Source organism: Thunnus maccoyii, chromosome 9, assembly GCF_910596095.1.
Source record: "Thunnus maccoyii chromosome 9, fThuMac1.1, whole genome shotgun sequence".
In the NCBI taxonomy this organism is placed as follows: Eukaryota; Metazoa; Chordata; class Actinopteri; order Scombriformes; family Scombridae; genus Thunnus; species Thunnus maccoyii.
In genome coordinates this window covers 18,024,123-18,048,094 of record NC_056541.1, presented here as the reverse complement: position 1 = coordinate 18,048,094, position 23,972 = coordinate 18,024,123, and the positions used below count along the sequence as shown (strand labels likewise).

At 39.1% G+C, this 23,972-nt stretch overlaps 1 protein-coding gene across 1 annotated transcript; it reads right to left on the bottom strand.

The window, feature by feature from the left end:
- Positions 1-735: 735 nt before the first annotated feature.
- LOC121903671 (guanine nucleotide-binding protein G(q) subunit alpha) lies at positions 736-23,074 on the bottom strand. The gene is made up of 7 exons (XM_042420926.1): positions 22,876-23,074; positions 13,082-13,266; positions 9,680-9,834; positions 9,387-9,515; positions 8,323-8,452; positions 7,362-7,515; positions 736-6,111 (listed from the first exon to the last, which is right to left on the bottom strand). The coding sequence occupies exons 1-7, from the start codon at positions 23,009-23,011 to the stop codon at positions 5,921-5,923; spliced, it is 1,080 nt and encodes a 359-aa protein (XP_042276860.1). The 5' UTR covers positions 23,012-23,074; the 3' UTR covers positions 736-5,920.
- Positions 23,075-23,972: the final 898 nt, after the last annotated feature.

Genomic DNA, 23,972 nt, shown 5'->3' with positions numbered 1-23,972 from the left:
GTAGTTTTTTTTCCTGAACCCATGAAAAGAAACTGTGCATCTAGAAAAACAGCATTTATAACTTTGCACTTGTAAAGCTTAGAAAGGGTTTTGAGAGGCATGGAAATCAGGCAGTTTGGTGAGTCACAGCTTGACTGCTGAATGAGCAGAAAAGGAAAAGTGAACATGTGAGCCAAAAAAGTTTGCTTGAGTTTCATAGATTAATGATCATTATAATAAAACACAAAGGACAGAAAGAAAGAGATGAATGCATGTATAAAATGAAACAGTGAGTCAAACTAAGAGATGAAAAAGATGCTGCTGAGTAGAAAAATATCATAATTCAACTAAATGGCATGTATGAGTAGGAGTGTGATAGTGATTCTTCTCTGTATCGGGAGGTCAACTCCTCTTCTACAGTCATGACAGGATGTTTATGAGAGCTCATGATTTTTATTTTTTTTTTTTTTACAGGAGATCCTGCTTCTGTGTTTTGGACATGTGTTCTTCCAATGTGACATGTAGCAAAATCCACATTATTCCTGTTATCCCAATTCAATCAACAGTTTGTCAAAGGCTGTCTTATCAACTTTTCAGCTTAGGCAAAGACACAATGCTTGTTCTTTTGTACATGTGAGTGTCAGACCTCAAATCATCCCCCATTCGACACAAGCTTATTTAATACATGTAAATCATTTAAGTATACTGAGAATTGTGTATGGCTAACTTTAACAAAATAACCACAGGAAGTCTGAGGACTTTTTGTGCAATTTACTCTCTTTTTATCCACACTGTTGTCCCCTTTGTGAACAACTTTCCCAGTACATACATTTGTGAGAAGTCCACTCTACTCTGTATCATCATGATTGCTTTGCAACAAGAACATTTACAAAAACAGAAAAGACTGAATGTGTCGTCATCAGTGGGAAACAGTAAGTAGAAATATTTCACTTTTCTGTTTGGTTGATGAACGACAGGATCCATTGGCTGCTGGATTCCCAATGCCTTAAAACTATTTGTTTTCTGCCCTGTTGGAGAGATATTTTAGGGCGTGAACATCAACCCTTTGAGGATATAAAACCAGTGAATTCTTGAAATATGATGATTTTTTTCTTGGAGTTGCTGCCTTGATTAGCAATCAAAAGGTTGTCTCCCAACTAAATAAATTTTATTGTACGGTGAAGGTAAGAGGAAGTAAACAAAGTCGGCCTTTTGCCAACCAAATGTTAATTTCTTTGTATAATATCCATTCTCAGATCTTTCTTTCTTATTTTTTTCAAGTAAAAAAAAAATATGAGAAAAAAAAAGACCTCAAATTAACCTCTGAAGGGCAGCGTCACCCCACATTGCTTGGCAATATGCTTGGGGCACATTCAATTGAACTATGTAGTTTATTATTGTACTTTACAAGTAACTGTCCAAAATTAAATCACATCTGTGTTCACTTAAAATTTTCAGAGTTTGACAGAGCTTTATAGTACAAACTGGAGTTCAATTACAACTTGACTAAAGCATTAAGCTCATGTTGTGATGCATTGTGATGTATTGAATTATACGATGGAGAATAATGATATAGATTCAAAGGTACTGAATAGAAATGAAAGCTGTTACAGAAAATAAAAATCAGAGTCGACATACTTTTGAAAAGAAACATGTTGCTTCATTCAGAAACATGTTGAAAAGAGTGTGAGTTTATGGATACAGGAGACATGTTTACACAATTATGACTGCAGATCATAACACTATTCAAATGAGTCATTTTACTTCATATAATTCAGATTTAGAGGCAAAGAAATTTAAAAAAAAAGTAGGCTAGATGAAAGCAATCAGATGATGTGTCTGAGTAAAAAAGCAGCTTATGGACAGTTATTACTGGCCCTGCAGTTCTACATAATGCAGTCCTCGATATACTGAATGCAATGCTGCACTGCTCTTGAACGCTCCGCATGAAATCTGAACAGCAGCAGAGTTTTCCAACAATGTGTGTCAGCAAGTCAACACCAGCTGGAGTCTGTGCTCTCTTAAAGGGAAAATCCAGCTTGAATATAACTCACGTGTGCTCCCTCAGAGAAATGCTGTGAACATGAAAACTGACAGTTGTGCCTCATATTTGTTTTTACAAAACCCAGTTATTATTTGCATTTTGGTCACCACAATAGTTTTAATAGTAACCTGCAAGTTGACACACTCCAGATTTTGTCCATTTTTGTCACTTTGCACAATACCTATTGAGGCTCACAAATATTGATGAACTGCCTGCACTCAGAGGGTTAAATGCAGTATGTGAACTGTTTAAACAAGGATTTTCCCTTTAAGTAACAGGGACAGTGTAAATATCCACTTTACAACAGCAGGGACACAAGTTACTGATTACTGTAAGTCTACAACAAGTGATCATCAACACTGATAAGTTGAAACTATAGTCCAGCTTCAAAACATCTCCTCTGGCAACAAGCAGAATCACTTTTAACACCATTTTAAGCAAAATTCAGTAAAATGTCAGATGAGTTAGCCGCTCAGTATTTCTATTAGGCCCTGCTGTTGATAAGTGGTTACTGTACGATCTTCATTTACTTCAAGTACACTCTTAAGAGGGACTGGAAATGAACTTTTACAAATCATGTCTGCAGTGGCTGTTGCCTGCCAGAATCAACCATCCTTGGAAGCGATTTCAGCAGCCAGCTGAAATATCTGGAAAAAAAAAAAACAGGCCCTCCAAGTGAGGGCTGGTTACCTGCCAAAAGTGGCTGATAGATGCCGAACCACAGCCAAATGAGGCAAACACACTCAGCGGGTGGCTGGTGGTGGTGGTTTTGAGTCCAGATTGTGACACCTTGCAAGCACATTGTTCACACCCTGATGTGTAGATGTACAAGCTCTGTTGTTAATCATTGTCACTTCAGGACGTTCAGTGCTTTATAATGCACCGTGGCGTGGATTTTTAAGACATGAATCTGATGTGACAGCATTGTTACAATTATAAGTTGTGTTTGATTACAATTCACTCATGGTGTGCTTACTGTATAATGCTCTGTTGATGTATTAGCTACATGTGCTACACTTCAAAGCAAAGTGTTCCCAGGGCTTCTTATAGCGCTGAATAACAAAGGGATACCACCAAGCCAAAACCAAACAATCCTCCAGATGCACAATGGGGCATTATTGGCCGCGCTAAGCTTTACTTCTCATAAAAACACAGGTGCCTTGCATGGGACTTCAGAGGCACAGCTTATTCAATAAGGCAATATGTACATGTGAACTGTTGTCTTTTTTCCTATATGGTCATTTCATAAATAAAGTCTAAAATAATACTGTACATTCTAATTAAACGGTGGATCAAGTTGAAAAAATAAATTAAAAAAAGCACCTGTAAATATACCATCCTAATTAGGCCAAATGGTTGAATCATTTTTTTTGCACGTTTGTGTACATTGACTCAAGAATACTGAGCTCCTGTCAGGGTGGAGGTTCATTCAAGGGGGTTTAGAGGGTGATGGCGTTCCCGTCTATTAGTACAAATAATCACACGTCCCTCAGATAATTCCATCTGCTTGTTAACTAAAGATTTCTACACATAATCTGAGCCAAAGCATCACTTTACCTGCCTGCTACCCACCTTCTTCTAGCACATCTTGTTATATAAAACATCTTGCCTGCACAGGTGGTTGGCGGTGGGGTTGAGGAGTGTGCGGTAGGCTAAGGAATCTCAAAGTGAATCAATACTTAATGAGAAGCTGAGTAATGTACTTAAATACAAAAGAATAAGAATCAATGTGGCGTGATTACACCTATATGACAAATGCTCTGTTCCTGAAGCCAGTTAAGAACTAAACTATTACAATTAGCCCTGTAGATTGGATTCAGTCTGCAGTTTTTCATATAAAAGTCAATTTAACAAAACGGCTACTATAAGTACTGGCATACCAACCGCTCTGTTGCTGGATAATAATATTCCTCTTTATGCAGTTCTGAAGCTGAACAATGTTTCTTTTGCTGAGAAATAAAAACTGGCGAAAACACAAAATTTACATTCTCCTCTTAAAAAAAAGGAAACAAAAACAAACATGTAAATAACATATTTTTTCTTCCAAAAATGAATTAGCCATTAGACATACAATACAATTACATAGATACATATTTTCAATACCGCACATTCAATCTGCCAAAAAAGTAATGATTACAAAGCCAACAAAGATGCTGCCATATATATAGAGAGATGTATGTACAGTGATTATAGCATTCATAATTGCACTATGCCTCAATAAATGTAAATTACAGGCTTATGTTCTAGGGAGTTGTTACAAAAAGTACTCAAAATAACTCGGGGATGAGGAATTGCAAATCAGAGGTGCCAATAAGAAACGAGAAGGGCTTACTTTGGTACAAACTGAACATCAACACTCGGCCCTTTTACGTAGGAATTAGCCAAATTTATTCTCCACTGCTATTGAACTACAACAAGCTAAATCACAGGCGACAGGGCTGTGATTGGACAGACACAGCTAAAATGTGACTGGATAGTCTGCAGGCCAGGGGGAGGGGCTTGTAGCCACGCGCAAGGTTTGCGATAGGATAGTTTGAGGGCGCTGGGGTGGCTGCCTCCTCTCTGACAGCCTGCTAACCAACTGTAGCTTAAAATCAGTCCAAGCTCTGTGTGTGTTGTGTGTGTGTGTGTGTGAATGTTGAATACTTCAAAACTGCAAGAAATCAGTTGGTCGATCAATAAGTCAGGCAGTAAAGTCAGTCAGTCTGCTCCTTCTCCGGTCATGAGCCTTTCCTCTCCTCAACACTTAATTTCATTAAAGTAGTAAACAGCGCAAAGTGGAGTCTGGTGCTTGAGTTGTTTTGGCATTGGTAATAAATATACATATCACCATAATAAAAAGCGTTAATGTGGCACAGTTGAACATAATCATTTAACAACATTGTCTCATAAATTACTACCCCATCTCCCTTCAGTCTGCGTAAAAGTGACCAACGACGTCATGATTTTCACGACATGACGGAGTGGACGTCCCTGTGTGACTTCTCACTTTATCACTCAAAAGCTCAGAAAAGCTTTTTTTTTTTTTTTTTTTTAAAAGCCAATTTCTCTCACGCTTCCATACTTCATAGTTACGCTGATGCTGGAGAGCTGACGACACACAACAACGGGCTTTTTCCCCCCCAAAATTTGGCCATTCTACCTCGCCGCTGCCATGTGCTTCCAGGGTCACACATGTTCTACTCACCGGATGGTGCCAAAGTCAATGCAATGTAATAATGATAAAGATTCAGGTCAATCGATATCAAATCAATGTGAAATACTTTACAGTTAATGCCTTATTTATCAAGAAACTTGCCAATCAGTCCTTTGAAGGAAGAAGGAAGCTGTCAATTAGAGATCTGTTGGGCAAACAGGTAAAACGCCCAGGACCAACCGAACCAACAGGTAAGGAGGGAGGGTAAAAAAAAAGGTATTAAAACCTTTTTTTTCTCTTCTCGTTTATAAAAAGGCAGGAGGGAGGGAGCACGTTGCCATCGTTCCAGCTCTGATGTATCACACTGACAGACAAGACGAGCCCCCAAAACCTTGAGTGCACAAAGAAGTTTCTTTCTTTCTGTCAAAAAAACAAAGCAAAAAAACCAAAACTTCACAATGCGCCAAGCCTAAAAATGAGGATTGTTGCTGCACATGTTCAACAGAAAACCCCCCGGACTCTTGCGAGTACCCCCCCTCCCTCCCTACAATTTATCAACTCCTTAAATAGCAAGATAACATTTACTTTGCTCACCCCCTGGGGACCAAGAGATCAACAAATGGCAAATAAATTAGTATTATGCAACCATTTTTTTCTCAGATCTTTTTCATGTGTGTGTATAATGATCTATCGTTTCACAGATTGCGTCAGTCAGTGTGTTGAGGGCCTCCTGTTGGCGCATCTGGCCCCCCCGCTCCGCTCTACACCAGGTTGTACTCCTTTAGGTTGAGCTGCAGGATGGTGTCTTTCACGGCCGCAAAGACGAAACGGATGTTCTCTGTGTCAGTGGCACAGGTGAAGTGAGAGTAGATGATCTTGTCGCTGTCTGGATTCAGGTCCACAAACATCTTGAGGATGAACTCTCGCCCTGCTTGGGCATCCCTCTGCGGACCTGAAGAGAGGAAGATGATGCTGTTTGTTTTTGTCCATTAACTCTCCCATCCCACAGCAAAAAAGTTATTGATCAGAATGCTGTTGTATCACTCAAGCTTGGTTTATATACTCATGTAGGGTTGGTTTCATGTGGTTTCATCTTTTTAATGGACCCAACATTTTCAAAACACTTTTGAAAGAGTCACCTCTCTTGCAAGCTAACCCTAAACCTAACCCTAACCCAGACTAAAGAGCAGTTTAAGGCTGTGAGACTCCTCAAATAATCCTCCGCACTCCAATATAAAAAATAGTTTTATTTTTATGACTTATTATCTATTAATCCATTTATATAATTAACTGTTTTTGTGAGTAGCATAAAGGAACTACAAACTACATTTCGTTATACAACCTTATGCTGTAAAATTATAATAAATGAATCTTGAATCTATAACTAATAAGTTTCATACGACAGCACCACAGTGAGTCTACTTGATTCTACTTTTCATGTGGTGATTCTATGTTACACTGTAGCTGTTTTGCTACAGTTTTTTGGTACAAGTCCTGAATTATTACTTAACACTGTTTCCAAGTGTCTGCATTCACTCATTTACTTGAACATTTTCAAACATCATTTGCATTTTTTTCCCTTACATCTAGAGGATTATTGGAAGCTTTCCTGTTAGACGTTGACTGTTTTTCTAACTTTCAAAAAATGAAAATCTGCTACTTTTAATTATCACGAACATTTTAAAAATACACAGAAAGTTAAATCTGTTCCAAATCAGGCAGTATTTGTCATGTTCACACCTAACCTGTTAAAAAATAACTGAATAAAATAAATTAAATCTCACATTAATTCACTTACAATCAAATCAACTCATGAATTGTCTACTATCAAATATAATGTATCTGGCAGGATTTTTATATCATCAGTCCCTGACACCAGTAAGATAACTAATATAATGTGTAACCTACTAATCCAACAAATATACTAGACTACAGAGTATTTTAGCATAATAAAACAATCACTGACCAATATCAGCCAATAACATCTTTGAAACACTACATTAGTATCTCCTCAATACTATTTTTACTGCTGGAAGTTTGTACAAAGATTCAAAACAAACATGCATATTGGTTAAGTGATTGGGTGACACGGGTGAGCATTTAGTGAATATTGGTTTTAGCAATAGCTCAGTGCCGATGTTTGACGTTTTGGTTGCATTGGACTCCATCACCTGGTACACCTGTCCTGCTGCTATTACTCACCATCATACTCTGGGAAGTAGTCAACCAGATGAGAGTACATGATCTTCTCCTCCAACAGGTCCTTCTTGTTGAGGAACAGAATGACTGAAGAGTTTTGGAACCAGGGGTATGTGATTATTGTCCTAAACAGGGCTTTACTCTCCTCCATCCGGTTCTACAGAGAGAGAGTGTGTGTGTGTGTGTGTGGGAATGTGTGTGAGGAGGGGGAGTATAAAGTGAGGGGGAGAGACACATACAGAGAGAGGAGAGGAGGAGAGAAAGAGAGTTTATCATTTAATTAAACCAGTCTTTCATACTCATTAAGTACAGATTTTAATAAACGTTTTACTGCACCAGAGGGAGAGCAGTAAAGACGAGAGAGAAGGGTGGCCACATTGCCTTCAAGGGTTTAATCTCTCCCTCGCACTTGATGTCAGTGTTCAACTGAACAAAACAACCATTCTGAAAGTACACCTTAGATATCATCACATCACCAGTACTGCAGTGTATTACTGTAACAGCACCAAACAAAATATCTCCTGAATTTGATTAAAAATGAATCTAATGGCATCAGAGTAGAGAGGACGTGCAGCTGGTTAGCCTTCTCTCTCTCACAGACAGACTCACAAGCGTATGAACACACACCTGCTCATTAATGCACTTTAACAAACTGACACATGGTATATCCTCTTAGGAAGGAGATGTGGCCCGAGGCGGTATTCAAAACAGCTGGCTGATCATTTACAAGTGCTTTCCGAGGGAAAAAGAGGTTAAGCAAGGCCAGGCTGGAGGAGAATCTGATTTCCATTGTTTTAAATAAGGAATATCTTTTCATCATCAGAGCCAGCTCATCGTCCACGTCACATGAAATAATAAAGCATTGTAATAGGTCAAAGTGATTTTGGAATAAAATACATAATTACTTAGTTCTGGTTGATTAAATTAATTTAGCTTTGTGTGTGTGTGTGTGTGTGTCATTCACCTCATTGTCCGATTCCACCAAAACTTGGTCATATTCGCTGAGCGCTACCAGGAACATGATGGATGTGACGTTCTCAAAGCAGTGGATCCACTTCCTCCTCTCTGACCTCTGACCCCCAACATCCACCATCCTGTCCAGACAGGAACATCCAGGAGAGAAGCAACAGTCGTTTTAACACCGGAAATGTTTGAATCTCTTCTTTATACACATTTTAAGCAGCAGTGGCTACATTATACAGTGAGTCAAATACGATGACCCTGCTGAACACTTGGGTGTAACATTAAAGTGTCTGATATTCAGTTGAGTAACAGCAGGAAGTGATGAAAGGGGAATTTGCTATGAAATACTCAAGTATTAAAAGTGAAAGTACATGCTCAGTGTGCTGCCATTTCAGTGCTTCAATGAATCTGCTTGAGGTAAGAGTATAATTTCTATAAAGGGATAATTATGTATGTAAGTCAGAGAAAAACCCTAAAATCCTTTACCTGAGTCAAAGCAGCAATGCCACAATATAAAAGTGCTCAATTAAATATTCTGCATTCACAGTTTTACTGTTGGATAGTTTTAAACTTCAACAGAGCATTATATTTTCTTATCTTATTGTACTTCTTCATATAAAATAATATTCCACAAAATTGTAAGAACAGCTAACAGATGACTGTAAGTGAGTAAAAAGTACAATATTTTCTTTTCAAAGGTACTGGAGTAAAAATGTTAAGGAAGACACAAGATGCACAGGAATATCTTTGCATGATTTACAGTTCAAAATGCATTATTTATAGTTATTTATGCAGCCCTCAGTTCAGTCTTTGTCTGAACTTTTAGCTCCTGTCTTTTTAAGGCGCCTCCCTTTTTTTTTTTTTTTTTTTTTACATACTTTGACCTCATCTTTTGGAACTTTGACTATATTTATGTATAAAAATATATAAATGACAAAAACAGAAAAACACAAAAACATGTTATGTCACCTTTAAGCCTTGCAAAATGGGAGTAGTTGTAAACTTTGTCTAAAGAATTCATCGACAACAGTGCTGTTCTGCCTCCAGATGTTGAATTAATCTCACCTGAATATGACACTCTGCAGGTCAAACGGGTATTCAATGATGCCCGTGGTTGGGACTCGAACCCTCAACACATCCTGTTGGGTGGGAAGGTAGGATGTTTCAGCGATCCTGTCCAACGCATTCAGGTAACTGCAAAGATAGAGAGTAAAATGATCCAGGATGTCTATTTGTCATCACAGAAAGCATCCACTTTAGTTGCTACTGTACTTTCTAGAAATTGCTACTAATATTTCACCTTAATCATATTTTTTAAAGCCTGTTTCACTGTGCTTTTTTCCCCACATTCTACTCACTATTTAGTAGAGTCAGAGAGTTGGTATTCCCTCCTTCGATCATAACACTCCTGGATGCCCGGGTCGTTCCATAAGCTCTTGATTGCATCTACATAAGGATTCTCGAACATGGTGACCTTTTCTACGTCCACCTCTCTCACAATGTTGGCGTTACCCTGGTGGAAAAAAGGAGAAAAACTGCTGTTATTTACTGTGACATACATATTTATTCAAAGACACCAAACAGAAAGTAATAACTGATTCGTCAAGCCCCCCCCCCCCCCCTATGAAATATAAATCGACATACAGGTTACGCAGTTCTAATTATCACTAGTTTATTTTCTCACTTGCATATTCTATATCCAGAAATTTCTTTACACCCCAGGCTCAGTGAGGACCTAATATCTGAGGCCTGAATCCCACTGGGCCTATTAAGGGGAAAGTTTCGCTGCTCCAGATTCCCATTAAAACTCTCCAGTGTCCCATAACATGTGAGACAGGAGAGTTTTGAGAGAGATATTGAAACATACTTCTTTAAATATTGCGCTAGTATTCTTTATGATTATAATGTACACTTTATGTTAGCAACTAAACACACACAATTTCTTTATTGTAGTTTTCAAACTTAGACATATTAGGTCTGCAGTCTCACCACAGGGTGATTACTGGTGAATCTGTGGAACATCTTAATGTAATACATTTAAATTTATGTTAAACTAGATTTTTACATTAAAAATTCAACTTGGAAATGTCCCACATGTAACAACCTAATTATAAAATATTCAGTATGATATTTTGAAGAAAAAAAAAGTGCAAATTATGACAACAATGAATGTTTATTACCATTTATCATACAGCACATGATAGCCATTATCTTTAGAATCATTGTCCAATGTCCTTTCATTAAACATCATTAAAATATAGTCTTACAGTGCGCTAGAATATTGTATGGCTCCATGACTCAGGAGTTGGCAGACATTGTGGTCCTAATAATTCCCCTTGAATTTTAAGATGATGGTTTAATATAGAACTGCCTTTCACTAATTATTACCTACATGTACTGTAGGTCTACAGCAAGACCTTCACCTGAGCAAATAAAACTTGATATTGTTTAACCTATCACCGCGGAGCGCCCCGATCCATAACTGAGAAAACATGGTCTTTATTTTCAGTGTGGACATGCGGTTGTACAGTTGACCGAAATGCACATAAACTAATCTTCATTCTCACCGTCTTGAATGTGGCTCCTTGTCTCATATCAGCAACGTGATAAACAGTGAATTGTATGGCACAGAGTAGATACACTGCTGGTGTCTTTCAGTGGCTGAGCTTGAGTATCCTACAAGCCTACAATAGTGACATTAACTACAGTATAAATGCTCAGACAGAGAGTGTAAACACGATCAACAGGTTTCATTTTCACTTCCTTTGTTATGTCAGTGAACTCCTTTGTCGAAGGTGAAATACTTCCCATTTTAGCTTTATGTATATGAGAACACAAGGATGTTGGTTACAAAGTCTGACAGTAGTTTTGTTGTACATTTGTTTAATTGTTTGCATATCATAACTTTGATTTCATTGTACACTAGGGCTGGGTGACAGACAAAATCAAATATCACAATATTTTTGACCAAATACCTCAATATCGATATTGCGACAGCATTATAGGGATGACTATTGGTGCTTTCACTATAATATTCATAAATAATTATCAGCAATGTGGATATAATGACTAAGCCGGTAAAGTCAAACAATAGAACAGTCTGGTAAGTTCAGAAAATGACATCACTTCACTGTAATGCAGCCTTTAAAACCAGGAAAAAACAACACTTACACAATTGAGTTGATCTTAATAGTGCCAGGGCGTTACAGTACTCTCATTACACAGAGACTAGTTAACTGACACAATGACAAAATGACAGGAATTAGAAGCACGTTTTGCAGTTTCTGACTGGGCCATGGCAGAAAACACTGCTTCATATCAAAGCAATAAGACGGATCACACTGGTGGTGCACTGGAACTAGTGTATAGTGAAATGAAGGGATGGGAGAACAAATGAACAGTTTGTATATTTAATTGTATGTTTGATGTAGTTTGTTTTTTATTATATAAAAAGTACAACAGTCTCTGAGCTGAAACAGCACATTCATTTTCATTCTTGTGGGACGGGAAGCGAAAGCAAAAATGGAAAAAATATATGATCCACTGCAACAACAGAAATTCAAAAAGCACCTGCTCAAGTTAACCTCACGTTGTGGTGCCATTTTAATTCTCACCGTTTAAACTAGGTGTTAAACTCCGCACACCCGGTACACAGATTTGGCTCTCTTTTTAAGTAAAAAAATGTGTTTGTTTCACATCGTGTCTAATAAACTCAGTGCTGACGGCGTGCAGCAACTCATTCATCTCTTTCACTAAATCTCACCATTTAAAAGATGAAGTTATGACCAGAAGCTTTTAGTAGATTCCCAGCACAACTTCAGATATAGCAGAAATGAAACCAACATGTGGTAGCACCTGACATGTAGCAACCTGTTGTTTTACCTGGCAAACAGCCTCCTGAAATCTCCTGAAAATGTCCTCAACCAAACAACATTTCTAAAACAATTACAATACCCAAATATCAAAGTTTTATATTCATATCACTTTGCATAGTCATTTTTTTAATCCTCTTTTTTTCTGTGCATTATCAATAAAATACTTTCTGGGTCCTGATTCCAACATCTCAAGATAATGATCAGATTTCAAACCATCATATTTGTTGAATATGTTACATAATGTATCGGTGCTTCCTCCCCAAATATCCATAAAACCTTCCAATCAGCACATTGTCTGGCTGTGGCCGGGCGGGCAGGAGCTGAAGCAGCGTGGTCAGCTGTCACCTGAAATGGTCTGATTTATAAAAAGCGTTGCTGAGGTGATGACTCCTATGCTCTACTTCCTTTCATTTGTCGCTCTTCCAGGGAATAAACTGTGAGCAAGAGGTCACTGTAACAGCTCCCAAAGCTATGAGTACACGGTCAACTCACACAAAGCAGCTGAAGTGAAGTTACGGAGAAGTGAGGTCCAATTTGGGTGAATGGTACACTACGGGACTCTCCTGTGTATTTGCATACGTGTCTTTGTGTGTAAGTACTGTGTGCATCCATGGATTGGAGTGCACGGAAATACACAAGCAAACACAAATACACACAGGGGTGTGGGGTGTGATGGAGTGGTTTAAGGACACAGGAAGTGTCAAAAAGGACAGGAAACGATTACGGATGGCTGTTCCAAATAAGATAGACAGTACTCTAAAAATATACAAGCACGCTGTGGCCACTTTCTTTCTTTTTCTTACACCATTTGTCACCCATCCTACTCCAGAGCTCATGTCAGTTTGGGGAATTTGAACTGTTTTTCTGTGAAAGGATCTCATTTACCTTGTTGTGCTCATATTTGTAGGGGATCTTGAGAGTCTCCATGGCTCTGATCATGGCCTGCATGGCTGTGAAGATGTTCTGATAGACCAGTTTGGTGAAACCTCTTTTGTCCTCGTCGGAGTAACCGGTGCCGTGGATAATCCTCATCTGTTTGATGAATGTGCTCTTCCCACTCTCCCCAGTGCCTGAGAAAGTAGACAGGGAGTGGGGACAAATGATCATAGTTTATTTATTTTGTAGGTTTCCACGGTTTCATTTAACCAGATAACACATTTAATCTCCCGCCTCAGCATCCGCACTCCTTAAATGGACATTTAGTCATTTATGACTTTCACTTACATGCACACACATTTTTTAACAAGCAAGCCTCTTTAGCTAAGTGACTGATTGAAAGAGCCATAAAAATATCAATGTTTCTTTCAAACATGTTATCATTCTTGCAGATAAGAGGGGGAGATAGTTTCACAACTGAGACGGTTCAATCTTCGGTCACTGACACAAATACAGAATATGGTTTTTACTATTTTGTGAGTGATGCTTCTCTGGACTTCTCTCTTCTCTGTTGTCAGGGATCAGCTTTGTGTTAAGTAGACATGGCAGTGGAAAAATGCTAATAGTAATGTCAACATGAGAAGCATTCACCCTTTCTTTTAAAGCACAATCCAGGATTCAAGTGTAAACAAAGGGTTAACCCACTACCCTCAATCCAAACAGATGTAGGGACTCTGTCATCACTCCCAACTTGATTGACAGGCCATGTTATACATGGACTAATACACGACAAGAACTAAATCCAAGTGATATGGTTTCTACTTGCTGTGAAATGTTGGTTTAAATCCATATTGATGTCCACAAACCTTGTGGAGTTTTGTTTATTTATCAGTAAAACTGCACTTTATCGTTACCCTGCGGCAACACACCCACAGCAGAAACCATGTTCAACAATGCTATTGTGCTAATGTTGGTCTGAATGAGCTGAAAAACATTATCACCTTATAAGGCTGGTATTGTGTTAGCAAACAGTTGCCTATTTACACATCCAGTAGACAAGCAGCAACATTAGCGTTAATTTGGAGTTGTACCTCTGACCATTTGACAAATTCATTTATAATAATATTAATATTTAAAGTGCAAACCTTGACAGTGTGGATGACTGTATTCAGGAATCTAAAGTATTATGGAAACGTTTAAAAATATTAACATCTATGAGGATTTTTCTTAAGGGCAATAAGCTGAATCATGGCTTTTGTGAGACAACATCCTGTCTTGGAAGAAACATGAACACACACACACACACACATATACAGTACGTACCCAGTCACTCATGCACATAATATTATGTGCTGGCGGCTTTCCTCTCAGCCTGTTTACTTGGTCTGGTGACAGACCAAGAACAACATCTCGCTCCTCTCAGCGGTGACAGGAACTATTTGGGTGTGAAGAGCTGGGAGTGTAGTTTCTCTTTGGTTCATTGAGAATCTTGGCAGTCCAATTGAAAGGTCTAACTTTACCTCACTGCTAACTCTTGAATAACTTTGGCAGGAAGGAGTGTGTGTGTGTGTTTTTCATGTCAGCAGCCAAGAGACATGTGATGCATTCCAGTGTAAAGTCTCTGTTACAAGAGTCTGGATGTGCTACACAACTTTGCACTGTATAATATAAACTCTATCTTAGCCAAATTAGCCTCTCCACTGTGGGCCCATAACAAAGTCTAAGCACTTTACAAAATCAAATTCTAAAGGTTGCCAATTTAGATGTTTGAAATGAGGAGGGAGGGTAGTAATGATATACAGTTAGTGTAAGTAAGACAACACAATTACCCTTGAAGTACTCTTGGGCCGAACAATTTTTGGAGCATGAAACAAAGAGGAAGTGCTAACATATACACTGAGCAATCAGAACATCTGAATTTGAAAGTGTGGTTTGATGATGTAATTTGGAAACACGGAAGTAAGGCTACACTCATTTTATTTACAAATTATGTTACTAATCTGTTCTGACATATATAAAAGCATTAAAACTAGACATGATTATGTGTCACCACCTGCTTTCCACACATATACATACACACACACTGCATCCACCTATGATTAACTATTACATTAACCTCAATGACAAGTTGTAGTTTTTTGCAGGACACAAATAGCGCTGCACAAGAGTTAATGCCTTACAGCATCCATCCTAAATATAGGTGTTGTCTATTTTTTTAAAACAGGCAAAGTGGAACAGTGAGTAATCTCTCAAAAACTTACATTAAGTGTGCCAGTGGGTTTTGGATTTGTTCAGGCACTAAAGGATCTGGGTTGCTCTTGTGTGACACAGTTCTGATCAAACAGAGACAACAGGAGAGAACCTGACTGTCTACTGTAGAGGCAGTCACAAAAAGATGACTGTGAGTGATTCAGAAAGTTGAAGTCAGATATAGAAAAACTTTCTTCCCCATCGGAGTCCTGATGGTTCCTCTCGAATACGAGTGATAGACAAAAAGAAAAAGACAGAGAGAGAGAGAGAGAGAGAGAGAGAGAGAGAGAAAGAGAGAGAGAGAGGGAGGGAGTGAGTGTGCTGTGAGTATATGCTAGCACATACTCTGGCCATTAGAGACTGCTGAGTCACCTTTCAAACCAATGCAGTGACCCCAGATTAACATGTGTTTGAGGTTGGTGTGAACCAATCTAGTTTGAGGTGAGTATCTCTGATCTAGCTCTGTGCCCGGAGGCCAAGCTCCAGGACTCGAGAGGGTAGTTGGAAGCAGAGGCAGAAGAAAAGAAAAGAAAAAAAAAAACCCACCAAAAATGAACACAGGCTGCCGTGTGTCTGTGTGTGGTGCCTTCATTTATCTGAAACTCTAGACGTTGTTAACTTAACTGTGATCACAACCTAGTCTGTCAGACTGTCAAACTGTAAAAACAAACAATAAGATCAATGTCATCAAACTGATAATGGGAATTTGTTAAACTTCCTATATTAAAAACACAGAGCTACCCACTACTGACTTTTTAAACCAAATGGGAAAAAGGTTGCAAAAACACAGATATGGCGCTTTAGCATCATTATAAAAAAAAATGCCTGAACGAAGAAGAGGAAATAAATTTGACGCCGAGAGCTAAGTGGCACGTCAAAGTGAGTTAACACACTTATGTTAATGCTTCAGTGAAAGCTGCTTTGTGTTGCTGTAACTGCAGTCAGCAGTATCTGAGCAGTAGTTGTATCTGTAAAACACAAAATATTGCGCACTTAAGATTTACCGTTTGTCAACATGCATTATCGGACCTTGGTTTATAGCCCTGCTCCCTGGGTATTGGGGTCTTGGGGCCAACAAGGGTCAGACACAGCTCGGCTCTGATTTAAAAGGGTGAACTATAGAATTATTAGAGGAGCACTTAAGTAGATATTGGTGGAAATCTCAAACCTTCTTATCCATAAATTCTGCTCTTCTCAGTCTCAGTTACTTGAACATGATTATGAGTTTCTATGTGAACCAAATACAGAAAGCACCTCTATTTTTATGAACTGAAAGTCAACAGCTCAGTTGAAATAATTATATGATATACCAGGTCAGGTATAAATCTGTGACTGGGCAGTCATGTGTATAGCAGAAGTTGAGACTGATATTTGTAAAAAAAAAAAAAAAAAAAAGATCTGCAGAGTCGGTTTTGTTTTTCACTTTCATAAGGAAACTCACTCACTGGTTGTCAGATCTACTCAGTGTTATTGGCAGGCAGCCCTAAGCTAGCACCAGCAAATCTCAAGGCAAAACACAAAGCAGAGACAAGAACTTGATAAAAAACACTGCTGTGCAGTCACGTACCTGACTAGACAGCACTCTGATGTTCTTCAACAGCATTTAAAACGTGAATATCTACATGTTAGAGTGAGTAATTTTTTTATTAATAAAGCTGCGGATGTCTGCTTTAATGTCAGTAATGTGAAAAGATGCACTATATTTCCTGTCGATGTCATGCAAGAGCTGAAGTACGCTGTATAAAATGCTGACGCTGTGTTAAGTAGTAAATTGTCTCACACAAATTGAATCATGTTAGAAAATTATAAAAAAATTACTTCAGTTTTACTCTGATTCTGCTCTTTCTATTGCTGCACTGTTAACTTGGCTGCGTCCATACTAGAATCATACGATATCTTTAGTGCTTCCTCTCACAATTGCAACCATGTGTTTGTTAAAAGCTTGTTAAAAGTTGCGGCGGACGTTGCTCAGTTGTAGCCTCGACAAAGTTCCCACAGCTTTCAAACTGTAAGTCCAAACTGTAAGTAAGATAAAAGCAGCTGACAATGATTGGGTAGATCAACGCTGTTGCAAATGTTTTTGACAGATGATATGCAAAATTTGAGAGTCAAAAGTGCAGGTTAAACACGCGGCGATGACTTTATCCAGCTGTTGGATTGAACTGTATTTTCTGACTACAAAGGAAATTCCAGGTTCCAAGTTGATCAGATCAGAACTGTTCATACCCCCATCATCCCACTTGTCTATGATTTCCTACATGTACGTGTATGTGCATGTGTGTAAAAGGGGGCCAGACATCATAAACTAGGTCCAGTGGTCACTTGAGGATTGGAGCTGAGCTGTGCCACTTTTGTAATTAAGCAATTTAAAATCAATTTAGCTGATGGACACAAGCCTGATAATTATGTTCATCACTTTTAACTGTAAACTGACAGCTGAGACATCATTGCTAAACTAATATAAGTCAGAGGCACAAATGTCAATATTACAGTGGTGTACGCATGATTTTTTCTTATTTCAACTGTCCCTATAGTCTACATCATGCAGCCACTTTGTGAGGTTAACTTTGAATAGACTGTGAAGTGACAAGCTACTAAAATACAATCCTGAGAGACCCTACACTCTATCTGTAATGAGTGTGTTGTGTGCATATGTTCTACACGCTCAAATGTGGCATCAAGTATTGCATTCAGGGTCCACACAAACATTAAGTAAACATGGACGTCATTAAAAAGGATCGTTGGAATTTGGTTGGTTGATCGTTGGAATTTAAAAAGGTTTCTGACTTTGGAGTTTTAGATGCCAGATCATCCTTTAACACTGACAAGAGCTTTCAAAACATCTCAGCTCACAGCTGCATTATCATGAAAACTAGTATCCTGTGCTGAAGGTTGTCCTGTCTTTCCAGTTGCACTATGAGCTCACCAAAGCAAGTTCCAATAACGTTGGATGTAACAGTAATAATGTTATCTCAAACTAACTTGATAAAGATGAAAAATATTTACAACGACAATCTACAGGAAGTCCTTGATTGAAACCAATGGCTGCCTGGAAGGAGGAAAATTACTCTGAAAACGTATAAAACCACCAGTATTGTGCACTTTCTGAAAAGTGTCCTAATTATCTTAACACAAACCAATTCGGTTTCCCTGTTCCCTTTTTCTCAAGAGCACAGAGCCTCTGTTTCTTTCCAGTTTCCAGTCAGCATGTCACCCTAAGTTGCTGCTTACCCCGCTTCTCCGTTCATCAACATCCCATGACTGCACAGGTTTGGAATCTTGGCTGATGTTCTGGTCCCCTGTCGCTTTACATTTACCCAGAGCTAATGTCACGAGACAAAGACACGAGAGCAATCTAATGATGTGATCTAATGATTTTCATCATTTTTATCAACATTTAACATGTAATTTCCCTTGAACTTACAGAATAAATAACCACTTCTTTACGCTAAAAGATGCCACGTTTTCAGTCACTATTTATTGATCTGAATCTCCTGCACATATCCGAAAAGTTTTCTTCTCTATTTCAGCAACAAGTCAAGAACCTTGAGGAGCAGCATTGTCCGCTGCTAGTGTTCATTTTTGCTGACTTCTGTCCTAAAGAAAATTTAAAATATGCAGACTTTACCTATTCAATTTTACTGGATTGTCAATGGGAAGGTCTCAGATTCAGGCTAATAGCACAGTTCCTATACAAGTCCAATTTCTCTAAAAGAAAAATCTCCAAGCTTAATCCAGCTGTTGATGATGTCACAATCCTCTGACACCTCTTTAATCTCACAAAAGTGAATTTGTTCGAGAGTGTGTGCCCTTTTTTGCAGATATGTAAAGGCGAAATATGATTGGACTGCTGCTGATGTGCACTTGGACTGTTAGCATCAGAGGATTGGCTTGACAAAGTATATTTTATGTCCTAACCTGGCCATCATGAAGCATTTGATATGTCCATTTATTACATCAGTGGTTCCCAAACTTTTTCTGTCATGCGTCATTTTGGAAGACTCAATAAATCTGGCTAACCTGAATCCTAAAAGACTTGCTAGCGTCAGAGCACTGCTATTTTTTTTATTGTTCCTACATGAATCAGATTCATAGAGCCTTTTCAAGACAAACATTTTGAATTGTTATATCAGGAAAAGCACAGGTGTTACTAATAACACCGACAATGGCTCCTTTCCAGCAATTATTGCAACACAATGCAGTAATTAATGTTACTAGACACACCTGTGTTTGACAAGTGAACTCTAACCCTAAAGTTTCTTTCCACATTCCTGGTTTGGGGTCCATGTTATTTCATTAGCTAATCACTTTTAATGTTATTTATGTTGCCGATGATGCCGCTACATTTTGCTGCAGTGCATACATGGATTGCCATTGACAGTTAAAGAGATGGCGTACGTGTATTCTTTCCTTGTGAACAATGAGGTAGAACCTGTTCTAATGGATTATGACATTGATTTAATAAGAGTGAACGTCTTTATGTTCATGTACTGTCAGATCAATTTCAGCAGGTTCTCACCAAGATGTCCTGCGTCATTGTTCTTTCTCTTTCCGTGTACATCAGTTTTCACTGGAATTTTCCTGACTCATCTATCTTAGTGAAGCCTTTTCTATCTCTGACTCATTAGCTAGTTTTAAACCATGTGTGTGCCAGACCCCCCCCCCCACAAACTGCAGCTACTCTTCCACGTAGTTGCTAGTTATGGATTCTTGGTCATCTGCCCGGGTTCAATAAGCGTTTTCTGTATAATTTCTGTACATCTCCCATATCACCTTAAAATGCCTTAACGGATATCAGATGTACAAGGAGGATGGATTAAATGCTTGCAATGTTTTCTAAATTTACTCATTTTTTGTGTTTAGTGTACACTTCGACGTACGCCGTCCCTGCGGACACCAAGCAATTAGCAGGTTTGAGAGATTATAAGTGAAGTTTGAAAGCTTGGATGATTTGTGAAAAACAAGCGATGGGCATTTTGAAGAATTGACAAACTTCTATAAACTTGACTGCAGAGTTTTGTGCCAAAGTCCCACCGGACACAAAGCAATTAGGGAGTGAAAACCCACAATACACTGATAGAATATGCGTTAATGGAGCCCTAGAGAGTGCACACACACTACTTCCTCCTGTTAACTCGACCACTTGTAGTGGGAGTGGTGGCGTCCATTAGAAATATACACAGGAACGAAGGGAGACGTATGAGTTCACTGTGAATTCAGAGCCCTGTGAGTAAGCTGATATATTCTATTTGTTCCTGTCGAACTGAAACAGCATACTCATGTCGGTGCACAAGGGTCGGCAAGGTCCGTTATCCTGGTTTAACATAGACAATATTCCTATCACATTTCCCATTTATACTCCAGTCAGCCTCTCTGTGTCACCCCTTAAATCATCCCCCCTCAACACTTCCGGACAGCAGACAACCTTCTATACCTCCATCCAAAAACTACACTCATGAATGCTGGAAAGACATAGTAGTATGAAAATTTCTCATTATAAGAAAATTCATCAATGCTAATTGAGTTTATTACAAAGAAATCTCACATATGGTTGGTTAACCATTACAGGAACCTTTTAACTCTACAACTTAATGCATCATATATTCCCTATGACTCCATAATCAAAGACAGTAATTGAAGGCATCCTGTCATTAGAGTGCTGCTAAACCACTCTGAAACATAATAGCCTATAATGATAGCAGTTGCTACACAAAAAAAATAAATATTGAATATGGATCATAATCACAAATTCTTTGGTTTCAGGGCAGCAAATGTTTTTTTATCACATGAGAATAGTGATTAATTATTGAATAAATACCATATATATTATTACAAATACAGTTATGTCCTCAGTCTTACACATCGTCACTTTTTGGTTTGGGTCATTGGCTGTTTATGTGCTTACATAATGTTTGAATTGTTGGGTATTAAAAGAGATTAGAGGCCCACAACAACACAATTATTTGTCCCTACTTAACAAGGGAGGTGGCAGTTAGCTCCTTCAAATCCTGTTAAGGGGGATTCATTTCATCAGTGTGCACAAACAGGAGGGCAAAGGGGAAACCTTCCACCTTCAAACTCGTCTTAAAACATCCCTAAGGAGCCAAAAACAGCCTGCATGCGTCCCTCAGAGAGTTGTCTGGATGAAATTATCTTAAGATCCCAGTCTGCTCCACCACATTCTCCTCCGTGCCTTTTCTAAGAAATGAGAGAGGAGGGCACCGGATCAGGAAGAGAGGGGTTTCTGGCACCACTCTCCACAACCGCGGTCATCACATCTAATGGGCTTTTCCTTGAAAATCTAATTAAAAACGGAATGGTGAGTAAATGACTTGTTTTTCTTCAAATTTCTCCAGTATGACTAATACTTCTTGACAGGGTTGACACCCCCTTTTCACAACCCCACACTGTAAAAATGCACAAGTAAAAACATTATTATAAGACATTTGTGGCTTAAAAAGCAAAACTACTTATCTATGTCAACTTATTGTGTCTCTCTACTTACGGAAATGCTGTTGCAATGGGCTTAAATTTGTTGAAGACTGGTTAAAATGAATGAAACCTAGGGCTGGATAAGATGGACAAAATCAAATATTGTGATATTTATGACCAAATAACTATTGATATTGATATTGATATTGTGAACGTATTGTAGGGATGACTATTGGTGCTTTCACTAATTTTACACAGTGAGATTTTTGATAATATAATATAATGATAATAATCACCAGTAATGTGGATATAATGAGTAAGTGGGCAAATAATAGAACAGCTAGAACAGTCTGGTAAGTTCAGAAAATTACATCAGTTTACTGTAATGTTTCCTTTAAAACCAGGAAAAGATATTGTCTCATATTACGATATGGATACAATATTGCCCAACCCTAATGCAAACTATATATAATTGTGGATGTATGAGCATACCAGCTCATACATATACATATATATATACACATACATACACACACACACACATTACAGGACGGCATGCTTCCAATCTTGCTCCATAGACTGACACCTGTGATATAATCATTGCCAGGGTTAGGTGTTGAGCGGCAATACTGTCTTGATTACTCCCAATAAAAGGTTAGACTTTGGCCCAGCCGATAGAAGACACACACACACACACACACACACACACACACACACACACACACACACACACACACACTCACAAGCACAACACCTGGATGGGCCCTCTAGGCCTGGCTGCACAGGTTGCTGTCAGAGCAGTGAGTTTAAAAAAAAAAAAAAAAAAGAGGTAAGTCTCCCATTGAGTGGTAAGCATTTGTTTCCAGGACACTAACCAGCTGCAGTTATTCAAATCAGGTGGTTTGTTTTTTTTTCACACTGGGAGTCATATACAGGCCTGGCTTGGACAAGCATCTCCGCCCTCTGCTGCTGACCTGCCAATCTGTGCACTCGACTCACTAATACCCCCCCAACTTCACTCAGGTGGGAAGCCCTATTAACAGACCCCTCACTTCATGTACCCCCCCACCCTCTCCCCCCGCCGCCCCCCCTCCTTCCGTGTTTGTCCCCGCAGAGCTTACCGAGAAGCAACAGTTTCAGCTCCCGGCGTGCGTCCCTCTTATCCCGGCGGAGCTGCCTTTCGATCTCGTCGTTGATCCGCCGGGCTTCTTTCGCCTCCTCGCTGAGGCAACACGCCATTATGGATTCCAGGGTCATTCTCTCTCCTTTTTTTTTTTTTTTAATATTTTTTTATTTTGCCTTTTTAAACACGCACTTTTTTCTGCTTTTTTTTTTTTTTTTTTTTTTTTTTTTTTTTTTTTTACTGATTCATCCAGATTTCAGAATCGTTGAGTGGAAAGGGGGGAAGACAGCGGCCTGTGAATGCCAAAATAAACGTTCTCATACAGGCCTGCTTGTGTTGAAATAACGCGTGGACGCCCTTTATAATGAGCCTGCACAGCGCACAGATTGTGGTGGAAAAGGGGAGAAAAAAAATTAGATATTTGAGAAATTATTGACACCCCCCCTCCCCCCCATCCCCCGGTTTCGTTTCGCTTTCTGGGCCTCCCCGACAGCTTCAAAATAGCGTCCAAAGCGGTTTGAGTTAATTGGTGTAATCTGCTTTTCCTTCTCAATATGATCAACAGATCCTTTTAAGACACATCCTCCGTGCTGCTCCTGTGTGATCCCGTCCACCTCTCTCTCTCTCTCTCTCCCTCTCTCTCTCTTCAAAGTCTTCAATGTTGTTATTTTTCAAACAACAAAATCCCCCCCCACCCCCGTGTTCAGGTTATCGTCCGTGGGTGAGGGCAACGGGGGAAAAACACATGAATAAAGCTGTCCGTTTGTTTTCCAGTGGCTCGACTCCCGGGCGTGGTAAGGCAGAATATGGCGGACTTTCACTCCAATCCGCTAGGCTGGGATACAGTACAGTTATCTCTGTCTGTCTGCTCCAAAAAAACAAAGAAAAGCACACATAACACAGCGTTTCAGCCGGAGCCCCTCGACGCGGCGACGAAAAGCATATCCCGGTTCACGTCCATGGTTCAACAGCGGGAGGATAGAGAAGAGGAATAAAAACCGCCCGTGTTTGTTGCTTTCTCCCCCCTCCCGGCCAATCTTCTCCTTTTCCTCAATTCTCTTCATGTATTTTTATTACAGAGGCCATCCGCTCCTC

Bases quoted from the DNA above. Each gene is read 5' to 3' on its own strand.
- LOC121903671 (XM_042420926.1), bottom strand. From the start codon at position 23,011: ATGACCCTGGAATCCATAATGGCGTGTTGCCTCAGCGAGGAGGCGAAA. The intron at 13,267-22,875 runs GTAAGCTCTGCG...CTACTTTCTCAG, and splicing joins GCTGAAACTGTTGCTTCTCG to GCACTGGGGAGAGTGGGAAG. The intron at 7,516-8,322 runs GTGAATGACACA...CTCTCTCTGTAG, and splicing joins TGGTGGAATCGGACAATGAG to AACCGGATGGAGGAGAGTAA.